Here is a 15,222-nt window from a genome sequence, read left to right on the forward strand (position 1 = left end):
CGAATCGCCCATTTATTGACCAACGATAATATGCGAAAGGACATTTAAAATTATTTTCGAAACCTTTATGATTATTTTTGATAAATATCAGTCGAACGAAGTGATGTGAAAATTATTTTTGAAAATAGTAATAAAATTTACCTTGGCTTGGCAGACTGAACCCTGGGACCTCAAGATCTAGGGCAGTGGTTTTCAACCTTTTTGTGGCAACGGCACACCTTGGAACACATGAAAAAAAATAGCGGCACACCTGGCTAAATATATATAAATGATATTTCAATTTTTCAAAATAAAAACATGGCAAGTGAAAGACGGCATACAACCATAGACACAGACTAGTCATAGAAACAGAATGACTCAAACTAAATAAAGAAAACACAGCCATGAACGTACCAGTAGACACCAGTGAATACTCACTTGGGATCAAGTGGCTTTTCGCATTTTCTTAGTGTGACTTTCAAAATTTCGCGGTACACTTAGGAAGATCTCGCGGCACACCTGCAGTTTGGGAATCACTGATTTAGGGGATCTCGGGCCTGGGTGTTTTACACTTACACTTTCATTGTCCTCTAGTCGCGAGGGTGGGGGGGATTACCTAGGGTATCTCTCAATCGCAATCCGACACAGCCCCCATGCTTATAATCTCACGTACAATAAGTGGGAAAGTGTAATATTATGAGAACTCTAAAAGCGAAAGAATAAATAAAGCGATATTGCAAGTTTATACAAACAATGATTATTTTGAGTGTTACTGCGAGAGACGTTCCTATTGTAGTGATGTCATTCAAAGAAGACATTTACAAAAGAAAAGCTGGGGCCCACCGCTTTGATCTAAATTTAGTCTAGTTTACTTGGCTATCTTATTTCACGTACACCCGTGAATATTTACAGTTTTCTTTCAAAAGAAGGTACTTTTATGTCAACGCTGTAACATACATTTTTTTATAAAAAAGTAGCCAAATTGAGAAAAACATGATTTAGTATGCTAGAATGACCAATCATTAGAAATAATATGCTTTAAAAATATGATTTTATGGAATATTCACATATTTTTAACAAAATTATTAATCGTTACGTGAAATTTCATATTTCCAACTGGTGACCGATAAAAGCTGACAAAAAAGATTAATTCTGTAAAATTGTTCTAAATTTATTCAGAACTGATACTTTGAACTGTATTTTATCAAATAAATATAAACAATTAACCATATTTGAAATTTGGTCATTTGTGATTTGCAAATTCTACCGATTTTGATAATGACCCATACACTAATATTATATTGGTATTTGGTTTTAGAGGTATGGCGTATGGCGTATGCCCGTCTTCATTAGCGCCACTCTTCATTAACCCAGTCCGATAAGAACAGTAGGGCGTTAAACCCCATTTCATTTTATTTCATTTCTTCATAAGCCCAGTCAGTGCAGAACATTAGGACGTTAAACCCTATTTCATATCGTTTATATCGAGAAAATATTGTTATTGTTGAGAGGTTAATATATTTACTTGTATTGCACAAAGATCTGCATTGTAATCAATCTACGGAGGGAATATACTACAAATGTTACAATTAGAAGTTATGGGACAGTTCTAGCTTTTGGCGTAAGATATTCAGCGTACTTTAACTTTTTCTAAATACAGGAAAATCAAATAAAATCAATCAATTTTCTAAAAGACATAAATAATGCGAAATACGGCCTCTCACTTGTGACTGGATAGTACGTACTGGGTCTCGCTGGCAAGATGCAATCTTACGGGATCGCATAATGTTAATATTGAATGTTGAAAAATTGTCAGTTTATTACTTGTTCTTGCTCGTCGGTAGGCTAAATTTGTTTTATTGTCATCTAAGAATCTCTTCCTGTATGTTTCTATGTATGGTTGTAATTAGTTACCAAATTGTTCTCATATTCTGGCAAACCACAGTTCTTCAAAGTAGTCAAAAGCCAAAGTAGTTGGGGCAACCTTGGTACCCATAGGGACATCTTTGATCTGTGCGAGGCATTGGACATTTAATGGTTTGGATTGTTCGTACTTGGTTTTATTTTATTTCTATTCGACGTTGCTATATAAATTAACCACTCAAATGGTTTTAGTTCTTATTATTCTGTAAATTGTAATATTGTCACCATTGTCCTTTTCGTTGTAATTCGGCTATGTAATGAATAAAAATTCTCGCCTTTACCATGTTCACAGCCACACCGTAATGGCCGCCATCGGGACTAGCTACACCGCCAGTCATATTAAACGTATCAAAAACAGGTACTCCTAATTTCTCTAAACGAGGATTTAGAAATTTATTAAAACGTGCACAGTGTTTATATAGTTGTAACGGATAATGTGGACTCTTCAGAAGACCAGGTGCATGAGTTGCTGCCCACATTAATTTTGGCCATACAGACTTTTTAGCATTATAATGCTTCACTATTGGGTGGATATAATCATTTAGAATCCTTGTATAATTGTAGTTATCGTGGATGCCTATTCCAAGGAATATCATGGTTCTTGGTTTATCACGCATATCATCTATAGCCCCATAAACATGCTGTGTCCTTGAACTATAAGGGCTAGAAATGAACTTTATCTTGACAGTTCCATTACAAACAATAGGATTCGTCTCCGTTAATTTTTGACACCAAGTAAACATGTTATCCACACCTACACAACCCGGTACAACTGAAACAAAAAATATAGATAGCTTTTAAAGTGGATGTTAAATTCAGATTTGAAGCCCCAAACAGCATCGATCATCTTGTCACAAACAAACGAAAAAACATCCAGAAACAGGTATTTGGTCCCATCCGAACGACTATACATTGTACGAAAAAAAACAACGACAAGTTTTAGCATCCTCGGTATCCCCATTGGTTTCATTCCGTCCTACCCCACTATATAACCTCTGGGTTAATCTAGGTGAGGGGAGGGCACGTTTTTAAGTTATCCGCCCTTGATGATTGTACTACTTTCATCGACCAATCCCATAAATCGTTAAACATGCATTATGCAAGAGCTAAATCTGATTATTGAAGTCTTAATTTAGGCTTCAGATGTTATAGAAATTATAAATTAGATCTTTATTTAAACAACAAGCCCAAAATCAACTCTGTAGACAGACCCACGGATGGCTCGACTACAGCTCGGATTTAAATAGGATTTCACTAATTGATTAAATCAAGTGTGGGGCAACTTGATGAAAATACGTCAGTTAGATCGAGGCTAAATGATAGAGTGTACTTAGCGAGGCCGCTGTAAAGCGTTTCCGTATGCCATTGAAAACTTTACTTGATAATCGAGATATGTAGGTGGAGTTAACGCCTGTCAATCAAACGATCGGCGAAGGTGAAGACGCATTTCGCTACCATTTCTAGTCAAATATTACAACGATGATAACTATGTTCAGAATAAAGTAATTTGACTGAATTTTTCAATATATTCTTCTTTCATCATCTACTTTTGAACTGTTATAGTAAGAATGGCCAACTCTCTATAAAAATCTCCCATAATGTATCTTTATTTGTAAGGGAAGAAACTCTCATCGGACAAGGTTAGAATTTAGCCAGAAGGCAGCCTAAATGAGAAAAGTCCAAATTATATATGCGTATTTATTACTACAAATTATATAATATACTCTTCAAAAAAAAAACCCCAAAAAACGCACAGCCCATTTTTCATCATTTTATTATAGTTTTTTTTCCATAAATCTTACTTGTTTTTAATTTCATTATGTAAGGATAAAAGAAATTTATTATTGATTTTAAATGCAGGGTCTCTATTTGTGACTGGCCATATACTTTTTGCCGAAATTTGTTTTCGATTGATTGCACCAAGACACACGAGTTTAACAACTTAGCGAGCTTTTCGCATGAAACCTAAATCTAATACCTTTAAAATCCCTGGGTTCTCGGTTTCAAAATCAGTTGCACATGTAAAAACTCAACGAACCAAGTGATTCCACATGTGAACGAAGCCCAACGCAACAACGCTATTGGTCGGTTACAAGCAGGAGAATCCCAGACAGATGTGGCCAGGCTGCTGGATGTTTCCCTGAGTACCATTTCTCGCCTTTGGGATAGGTACCGACAGCGAAGTTCAGCACGTAACCGCCCAAGCTCAAGCCAAACAAAAGTGACGTCATTTGCGGAAACGGTTCTCAACAGCGAGCGAATTATGTAAATAAAATTAAACCATATGTTAGTCCCGAAATGACCTAGTTTGTGTCGAGTGGACGTTAAACCCCATTTCTCTCTCTCTCTCTCAACAGCGACCTCTACTGCAGCAGCAATTCTTTGATGGCGTAGAATCTCAGACGAGACAGTCCGTAAACGCCTACGTGAAACCGGATTACGAGCCTGGGCCCAGTTTCACGAAATTTTAACTAAAGATAAAATCCAAATTTTAGTTGATTCTTCAATTTTGATTGGCTAAGCACTAAAATCAATCTAATATTATCCAATCAAATTACTAAAATTTGGATTTTAACTTAGTTAAAATTTCGTGAAACAGGCCCCAGACGTCCCGTTAGAGCTGCTGTTTTGAAATACGCCGACACCGTGAAATCCAACTTATGGGTTCAGAAACCGAAGGTATGGCCACAGCAACACTGGAGAACAGTGTCACGGTTCCTGTTGCAACGAGGAGATGGTAGAGCGAGGGTATACCGACGACGAAATGTCTCACTGCGTTTCTTTTTGGAAGAGTATATTATGTTAATGAAGACCTGACGTTTATGAGATAAATATTACCCTCATCGAGGGTTATTTCACATATCGACCGAGGCTATTAGGGTAATATTTGTCTTACACACCGACATCCTAATTGATTTCACCTATAAGACAATGGTTTAGCCCATATCCGCCCTGCGACTGATATGACAAAATTAAGAAAACAAGTCGTAAGTTGCACGTGCATTACAATTTAGTTACCACAAATTCTAGGGTGACCCGTGCACCGTACAGAAAGTTGGTCTCGACACGGCGAATGTACACGCTTATGTGGGTTATCTTGAAGTGATTTCTCGCATACACTACGCACTATGATAACAGTCAGAGCTAGAGTCTATGATACTATAAATAGCCATCGCACGTGCAATTCTCTACACATCTATCAACTATTACAGCCGTAAAAAATCTATTGTTGACGATTCTGAATAGCAGTAATATTTACCTTATTAGTTATTACAGCAGCTTTAGAAATTACGTTCGTTTTATTTTTCAAATTGCTTTATCATTAACTGTACCATTAGGAGCCGCATCTTTTGGTTTAGTACAAATAATATCTCTGAAATACTTGCATTAGGCAAGAACATATCGAAGCCTATAACTACCATTCATAATTTCTACTTTTCGCCTCTTTAAAACACGAAAGTCGAAAAGTAGAAGTTACGACAAAATGTGAGGCGACAACACGCTATACAAGCCAAAATCAACTCGAAAATAGGAAATTAAGAAATAACACACAGCGATAATAGCGCCCCTCGTTTTTTCCTAATTTCTTATTTTCGACTTGCATTTTGGCTTGTATACCGTCTTGTCGACTTTCGACTTAGTCATATTTTTGTATTTATTGATGTCAGTAAGAAGGCGCCAAGACGCTATACAAGCCAAAATGCAACTCGAAAAGTAGAAATTAGGAAATTAACACACCACGCTATTAGAGACTTTTCGCCTCGGAAGTTGTTGTAGTCTCAGTTTTCCAGGTCGCATTTGAATACGTGCAATCAGGTCTCACACTGTATTTCATTCTTTTCCGTCAAAATGGATAATAATTTTTATATAAAAAAAATGTTCACATTTTTTTTCCGCCAACTGGGATATTTTAACCGCCAAAAATGTCTGATAAAAAAAAACACCTTAGGCTACAACAATTTAATTTATTATATAGGCCTATTATAAAACAAATTTCCCGTACCGATCTATACAATATGCAACAACATACATGGGGATTGGGTGGTCTAGTGGTTTAACACGTGCGCGTGAAACCACAAGGTCTGACATTGATTCAAGTGGTGTGGTTTTGATTCCCCGCTTAAACATGACAAGGGAGTAGGGTCGCTTGTCCAACCTTGTGGGTTTTCTCCCGATACCCCAGCTTCTATCCACTGCTAAAGACCCCTACGTGCAAACGAATTATTGAAATGATTTAGTTTGCAACGAGTGGATGTTAAGCCAGCCTGGAGGTCGGGTGTTCGATCCCTGCATTGGTCGAGAAAGTTCATCCAGATTTTCCAGCGGATTCCCCCTTGTCAGTGATGCAGGACGTGGAGGTCGAGTGTTCGATCCCTGCATTGGCCGAGAAAGTTCATCCAGATTTTCCGGCGGATTCCCCCTTGTCAGTCAGAAGGGGGTGGATGGTTACTGTATATAAATAATCACAGTGTACATTGTACAATCACCACAGTGTAATTTGATTGGATAATGTTTGTCACAGATTTTACCACAAGCACATACATGTAATAATTTACTGTTCCACACACACTAGTAGAGAAGGGGGTCAAGGTGGCTAAGTGGGTAAGACGCTGGCTCGATAACCTGGAGGTCGGGTGTACGATCCCTGCATAGACCGAGAAAATTCGTCCAGATTTTCCGGCGTGGTTCCCCCTTTTCAGTGATGCAGGACGGAGGGCTTGACAAGGACAGCTGTAGTATGTTTCGTTCATTTCATATATGTATAACATTTATATGTTTGACTTTTGTTATTATTATTCGTTCTTTGTCTAAAATGTTTCATTGTGTTATGTTTATCATTGCTGACCTTATACTTAGCAATTTGATTCACAGTAACTTGTCTACGATGTCACGTGGACCATAGAACTAAATACACTGGAACGCCAACGAGCCCGTTAGAGCGAATTATGCTCGTCCTCGCATGCGCGAAGTTAAAAGTGCCATGTTTACTTCCGGTAGGCCTGACGCTTTGGCGGAGTATTTGGAATTCCAGTTTATCGATGTCATTTTAGACGTAAGTGTTGGCTGAATTTTCTTAAAATAAATATTAATTTGGAAATATTCAAATGAAAGACAAAATAAAATTCTGTTAAATGCTCATTTTTCATTCGTAATTTGTATTTGAAAGTAGCCTTTGGCTTGTATAGTTCGGCAAGTGCCGGTGTCAAATCATGCGGCAATTATTAATTCATGAGAGAAAAAATAAGGTTATCAATTTAGAATAAATCATTGGCCAATTATATTTATTCCCAAAATAAGAATTAATAAAAAAAAGTCTATAGAATTCTGTAGTACCCATTCTATTCCTACAGAAAACTGTAGTGATCCAATTGCCAAACTCCAGAATACTACAGTATTAATTCCTAATCCTATACGAGTAATACGGCATAACTCTAGAATTTTCCTACAGAAAATGCAATAAAAAAAAATCTATAGGGGACTATAGTAGATTGTCCTATAGAAATTTTGCCAAAAATCTGTAGGAAAAACAATAGGATATGCACACGTAGAAGGTGTTCTGATTTGATAAGTAGGTAATTTGTGATATAGGCCTAACTTAGTACCTATTTCTTAAAACAGTGATCAGCTGTCAAAAAAAGTCACAATATGCAGGCAGAATTCTCTGCGCATTTTTATGAAGATTTGTAAATGTAAAATAATACTACTAGGCCTTGTAATATATTCCTACATATTTCTATAACAGGGTGATCAGCTGTCAAAAAAATAAATAATAATTGTGATGTGCAGGCAGAATATGACACTGCATTTTTTGCAGATTTGTAAAGTTAAAATAATATAGACCCACTAGGCCTCATTATGCCCTGTCTATTTCTAAAAACAGTCATAAGCTGTCAAAAAAAAGTCACAATATGCTGGCAGAATTCTCTGAGCATTTAAGGAAGATTTGTAAAATTAAAAAAATACTAGGCCTTGTAATATAGGCCTACATATTTCTAAAAAAAAAGTGATCAACTGTCAAAAAAAAGTCATGATAAGCAGGCAGAAAATTTCATTGCATTTTGTGAAGATTTGCAAAATTAAAATAATATAGGCCTACTAGGGCTCATTTTTTATATAGGCCTACCTATTTCTAAAACAGTGATCAGCTGTCAAAAAAAAGTCAAAATATGCTGGCAGAATTCTCTTAGCATGTTATGAAGATTTGTAAAATTAAAATAATACTAGGCCTTGTAATATAGGCCTACATATTTCTAAAAAAAAGGTGATCAGCTGTCAAAAAAAAGTCATGATAAGCAGGCAGAAAATTTCACTGCATTTTTTGAAGATTTGCAAAATTAAAATAATATAGGCCTACTAGGCCTCATTTTTATATAGGCCTACCTATTTCTAAAACACTGTCAAAAAAAAGGTCAAAATATGCAGGTAGAAAATTTCATTGCATTTTGTGAAGATTTGCAAAATTAAAATAATATAGGCCTACCTATTTCTAAAACAGTGATCAGTTGTCAAAAAAAAGTCAAAATCTGACAGAATTCTCTGAGCATGTTATGAAGATTTATAAAATTAAAATAAATTGACATTTACAGGGAGGAAATCGTTTGCCCACTATCAAGGAGATTTGGATTTTGATTCAGATGTTTGTTGAGAAAATTGCCTGTTTTCCCTTTTTGTCAGTGGTGCATCAGGTAGCATTGCATATACTGTATTATATAAGCATGAAGGAGTGCATTAAATATCGAAACTAAGTTTGGATTGGCACCAAGTACTGTGGATCAGAATGAAATAATTTTTTTTTATTAAAAGGAAATAATAAATTTGAAATATGAAAAGTTGTGGATTTAAACGTTTATAATATGTGTATTTGCAATATAATAGAGACCCACAAAATGTAAAGACATTACTATTCTGAACTATGCTTATAGTGAAGTGACACTGTGTGAAGCTAATGTTTTTAGGATCTCGAAAATTTGCCCAAGAAAATATACCATAGTTGCATTCACATTGAACCTTAAATTTGTATAAATTTATGACAATTTCACACATTTGATCAGAGAGAAAAGTTACCAGATTTATGCATATTTTCATTCACCCTATTGTAAATTGTGATCCGTGTGTCAAAGTTACAATAAATGGTTTTATGTAATCATAGAGGAGGGAGTGGGTAAATTTTACAGTTTACTGAATACACCTGTACCAGTACACACAAGAGCTGCATATCTTATGAATTGAATAGAAATTGACTTTAAACACATTGAGGGGAATTCATAATTTCATTGAGTGGACAAGATAGACAGTCTATATCCCTAGTACATTTTCAAAATATTCACAATAATCCAATGATTTCATTCATTATATTTATTAAAATTATTTCCAAAAAATAGAATGTGTAACTGAAAGTGTATAATGTACAGTCAGTTGATAGCTGAGTCTATTCCAATTTTTCACAAGAAATATATTTCAAAGTCTTTCAGGCACTCGCATAACAGCCTGCTTTTCATTCAGTGCAACAACTATTTTAAAGTTAGGATTTAGGGATGAATCAACACTCAGTCAGTGCGGGTGGTTATTTAGGAATTATATTTTATTGTCCTTCTTCCATGTTAGAAATTCCTTGTTCACATCAAATGAAAGTTCTTCATAAAATTAAATACAATGGCTTTTGTATTATTGGTCTGAAAAAAAAAATACATATTAATTATTAGTAGTAATATGTTTGAACATAAAATAGAGTTTCTTCAGGGATTTCTGTGTCTACAAATTACAAATAAATTTTACAGTTGAATAAAGAGAAATGCAGTTTTAGTTATACTAATATAATTTATGCATAAATTAAAAAGGCAGTTGGTGTCAGACTTTACAGATGGGTTTATATTCAAATCAGACTCAATACCAAGAAAGTACGACCGATTTCAGGTAATGCCATGGGAATTGGCACAAGAAAAACTTTCTTCAATCAGCATTATTCACTTGATAGCTCTTTTAATTTTACTCAAACAAGGCCTTAATTTATATACAAATCCACTCCTTCAATGACACAAATCTGATATCCTTTTCTTCTAGATTATCATGTGAATTTTTTCACAAAGAAATAATATTCAAAAGGAAAATTCCATTTGTACATTTTTCTTTGAATTAGATCAAATAATTTAAATTTAAAAACAAAATACCAGTATTCATTTTTTTGTACTTTTATTTTATTAGTTCCCCAATATTGTAAAATTAGAAGTATGGTTGTGCTCACAGAAATATTACTAAATCAACTTTTTGAAATTCATTCACATTCCTGACAGGCCTATAAGTCTATAGTAAACAAAAGGGTTTGGTACGTAATTCAGTCCGCGACTTAAACCAGTCATTACATTATTATTTTGTAAATCGATTCATTTATGTTTTCTTAAAAAAAAAAACGATGACTTGATTGTATGAATTCTAGGCCTAATGACATTAGTGAATTTTCAACATACCTGTTTATAAAGACAGTGCGCAGTTTGTAACTTGTACTGTGCTGGCAGCCAGTCGACGTCGTCGCTTTCAGTTCTTCGTCATTTTACAACTCTCCCTGTTGCATTATTTATGACATTTTTTTAAAAATATATATAATAAATGATGAGCGAAGATCACAAAATTTGTTTGGAGTGAGGCACAAATGAATAAATATTTAATCCAATTCACTCGCTTGCTTTCAACATTATCAGGCTAACAAAATTACGTGATAATAACAATATACCGGAAGTAAACTGGGCACTTTTTCGAAGCACGTCACACAGCCACAAATTTTACCGGAAGTAGACGCTCGTTGGCGTTCCAGTGTATTTAGTTCTATGCGTGGACGTAATGTTCCGGGAACGAACGTTCGAAGGATTCTCAATAAAACTCTTGAACCTACGTACAATCAACGAAACACACTACAGCTGTCCTTGTCAAACCCTCCGTCCTGCATCACTGACAAGGGGGAACCACGCCGGAATATCTGGACGAATTTTCTCGGCCTATGCAGGGATCGTACACCCGACCTCCAGGTTATCGAGCCAGCGTCTTACCCACTTAGCCACCTTGACCCCCCTCTCTACTAGTGTTTGTGGAACAGTAAATTATTACATGTATGTGCTTGTGGTAGAATCTGTGACAAACATTATCCAATCAAATTACACTGTGATGATTGTACAATGGACACTGTGATTATTTATATACACTTATCCAATCAAATTACACTGTGATGATTGTCATTGGACACTGTGATTATTTATATACACTTACCATCCACCCCAACCCAACCCACCCCTTCTTTTATATACACCTTTGATGTTACTATTGCTATGCCGATTAATGCCATGGGCGGATTAAGAAATTACTGGGCCTCGAATTAATGAAATAAAAATATATTGTATTAGTCCCGGGATAACCTTGTTAGTGGTAATAGGAGTTAAACCCAATCTATTTTAAATATGGAAATTCAGGCGTATTTCAAATAAACAAATGTTCATTATGTCCACCAAAAGGTTTGTAAATGAAAAGTACACTCACAATCAGCTTGTGGTAATGTGAGAACGGATACAAGGACATTGTGATGAGAGTGACAAGAGTACATGACGTCCACCATCCGTTCGGGGTCATAGGGATTGTTGGAAGAAAACCAGCTTTTTTTTTTTTTTGTTAGATCTAAATATTAAGGCCACTTGCAGATTTGGTCAAGATCAACAGGGCTAGGGCTCGTGCTTGTTGTTGAGGATAAGGACTAGGATTAGGGTTAGCGCCTTAATATTTAGATCTAACCCAGTTTATTGTGGTGCAAATGTAAAGGGTAACAACATTTTTAAATTTGTAGGTAAGTGTAATGGGAAGGGCTGCGGATCAATGCCGTTGGTCTGTGTTTCTCGTAGGTTGGACGGACATGGGGCACTTCTTTGAAAAACTTTCTTACCTGTGTTATTTCTAACAACCAAATGCCTCAAATCTCCCTTTAATATCATAGTTAAAGCCGCAAACATCTGCCTGATGAAAGAGTTTCCAGTCCAGAATATGGTAGAATTATGGAGTAAACGGCATGCTGTGGTAGAATCAAAGTCATCAAGTTGACAACCGTGATGTGATGGCACCCAGGTAGAAGATTCGGCTGAAAGACGTTGCCTTAGATCATAACATTCCTCACATTTACAATCTTCAATAGATTTAGACACACAATGACCCTCATAACAACATGGCGTGGGTCCTTTAGGATCACATAATGCCCTAAACCCAGAGTCTGGATATTGAATATTACCACATTTACCATTTTTCATTTGGTAATTTTTAGGAATATGATGATTTTTTGCGACATTTGCTTTAAATCTGTCAGTTAATATTCCTATCAATTCCTGCGGGAAACGCGGGAGTGGTTTCCAGTAACCCTTTACCATGTGTGATAGAACTCCCGGGCATTCTGCATCCCCGTTGGAGAATCTAGAATTGTTTAAATATAAATTCGGTCGAAGGTATCCTCTATAAGACCACACGAGACTAATTACTAAGTAAATAAATACGCACACTATTGGAATATAACAATATTTTCTAGTAGACGTCATGTTACTTCGGATATTGATTATCTTCTGGGACTTATTTTGTCGGTTTTTATTTTTTGTAATGGTTTTAAAACGATGAAACATTAACAAAGTGTAGACAAAATACCAAAAAGGGGAGGAGCTACCAATAGCTCGCAGAGCAGAAATTCTAACGTATTTGTAGGCGGGAACTAAGAAGCAATAGCCAACCCTTGACAGGTCATTGATATTGAGTAAGCGGTCGGGCTAAGGACACATCCTTGTTTCACACCCAAGGTCGATTTTATATTTCTTGACAGACCATCCAAGGTTTTCACAGTATAAGAAGTATAGTTATATGCTCCTTTGGATAACAGGAAAAACCACCAAAATAAAAACAAAAGAAAAATCTATCTATCTATCTTCTATATTATATATATATATATATTTGTGACTGTCGTTTGTCTGTCTGTCTGTCTGTTCGGGATTGGCGGCTACACTAGGTCTGCCCCGAGTCTGAAATTTGGGGTATAGGGGTAGCTCGGACCGGGGAATAACATATGCCAGGTGGCGTTAGTCTACCACTTCCGGTTTCGGAGTTATGACCCCCGAGCGAAGCCGGTCTGTTCGGGTTGGCGGCTACACTAGGTCTGCCCCGAGTCTGAAATTTGGGGTATAGGGGTAGCTCGGACCGGGGAGTAACATAGGCCAGGTGGCGTTAGTCTACCACTTCCGGTTTCGGAGTTATGACCCCCGAGCGAAGTCTGTCTGTTCGGGGTTGGCGGCTACACTAGGTCTGCCCCGAGTCTGAAATTTGGGGTATAGGGGTAGCTCGGACCGGGGAGTAACATAGGCCAGGTGGCGTTAGTCTACCACTTCCGGTTTCGGAGTTATGACCCCCGAGGGAAGCCGGTCTGTTCTGGATTGGCGGCTACACTAGGTCTGCCCCGAGTCTGAAATTTGGGGTATAGGGGTAGCTCGGACCGGGGAATAACATAGGCCAGGTGGCGTTAGTCCACCACTTTCAGTTTCGGAGTTATGATCCCCGAGCGAAGCCGGGTATCCTGCTAGTTATTATATATATATATATATATATATATATATATATTTGTGACTGTCGTTTGTCTGACTGTCTGTCTGTCTGTTCGGGGTTGGCGGCTACACTAGGTCTGCCCCGAGTCTGAAATTTGGGGTATAGGGGTAGCTCGGACCAGGGAGTAACATAGGCCAGGTGGCGTTAGTCTACCACTTCCGGTTTCGGGGTTATGACCCCCGAGCGAAGCCGGGTATCCTGCTAGTATAGCATAAATTATACATTAAGTTTTTTTATGTATAGGCTACCGTATACCATGGAAGACGAAAAGGGTCAAATTTGACAATTTAAACTGGGCAATCCTTCATGTACGATTTTATTGTCAAATCTAGCATATTTTCTCTAAACTTGACATGTTAACACTTCAATCAACATTTTGCCATGACAATATTATGAGACCGTTGATTTTGCACGATGATCAGATCCCATGGGGAGACAAACACAAATATTTATATCGTTGAGGTATGTATAAGGGCGTAAAGGGGGTGTTCTTAAGGAATGAAGGAAGGGTCGCGGGTCTTCTTAAGCAGTGTTTTTGATGACATGAGAATCAAGGTGTAGATTATGTAGATATTATGTACGCGATTTTCGAAACAACCTGAACCTGGCTCCCTTACTATAAGCTACAGCTTACCTAATTAAAATAATTTTTTGAAAGTGTTCACATAGCGCTTAATTAGGTTGGTGGTTTGTCGTAGATATGTTATCGTCAGTTTAACGTTCCAAATCTAGGATTTGCGATGCTTGGTGGCACACATATTAAACACCACAAATCCTAGATTTACATCACATACTACCTGCAAAATGATGATTTTTAGTCAACAAATTTTGTTGATGTGCCTAAATATCAGTCTGAACGACCCACCCACCCTACCATTTAATTTTCGTAGGTTAGTTACGTACGCAAAATATATGTGTTCTTTAAACATGACACGCCCCTAACCATAAAATTAATTTTATTTTTTAGGTATAGTGCTAATAGGTTTCTACATAATAGACACATGCATTTATGATAAATGTTTAAAAGTAATATAATGCTACTGATAATTATGGCGGTATATTAGATTCAAAATTCTAACATGCTATCGTCTAATTTCTAACCGCCGTTCATGTAACTTCTAACCTTAATTCATGTAACTTCTAACCTTAATTCATGTAATTTCTAACTTCAATTCGTGTAATTTCTAAATTAAGACAATGTATAATCCAATTTCTTTATTTGTTCAGTGTGAATTTTAATTCTATTTCATCTTATTTCTTTTATTTAGACGAAAAACGTCTTCTTCATTGATTCTTTACACGTTTAAAATTTTTACACTTCTGCCTAGCAACCATCATTATGAAGTCGTTTGGTGTCGCCACTGCATGCTCATTTGGTGATTGCGCACCTGGTAGGGACCATTATGTTTATATAAACGACTCGCTCTTCGCCTGGTTGGTGATTGGGCGGAGTGATGAGAGAGAGAGAAAGAGAGAGAGAGCGAGGGGGGGGGGGGGGGTAACGACCACTCGGCACAAACTAGGTCATTTCTGGTCTAACATATGGTTCAATTTATTTCAACAATTCGCTTGCGCGTAGGGGTCTTTAGCAGACGTTTTTCGTCTAAATAAAAGAAATAAGATGAAATAGAATTAAAATTCACACTGAACAAATAAAGAAATTGGATTATACATTGTCTTAATTTAGAAATTACACGAATTGAAGTTAGA

At 36.6% G+C, this 15,222-nt stretch overlaps 1 protein-coding gene across 1 annotated transcript; it reads right to left on the reverse strand.

The window, feature by feature from the left end:
- Positions 1-1,253: 1,253 nt before the first annotated feature.
- On the reverse strand, positions 1,254-12,305 carry LOC126827784 (uncharacterized). The gene is made up of 2 exons (XM_050557321.2): positions 11,825-12,305; positions 1,254-2,674 (listed from the first exon to the last, which is right to left on the reverse strand). The coding sequence occupies exons 1-2, from the start codon at positions 12,297-12,299 to the stop codon at positions 2,124-2,126; spliced, it is 1,026 nt and encodes a 341-aa protein (XP_050413278.1). The 5' UTR covers positions 12,300-12,305; the 3' UTR covers positions 1,254-2,123.
- Positions 12,306-15,222: the final 2,917 nt, after the last annotated feature.

The sequence above is a fragment of the Patella vulgata genome, chromosome 7, assembly GCF_932274485.2.
Source record: "Patella vulgata chromosome 7, xgPatVulg1.2, whole genome shotgun sequence".
Taxonomy (NCBI): domain Eukaryota; kingdom Metazoa; phylum Mollusca; class Gastropoda; family Patellidae; genus Patella; species Patella vulgata.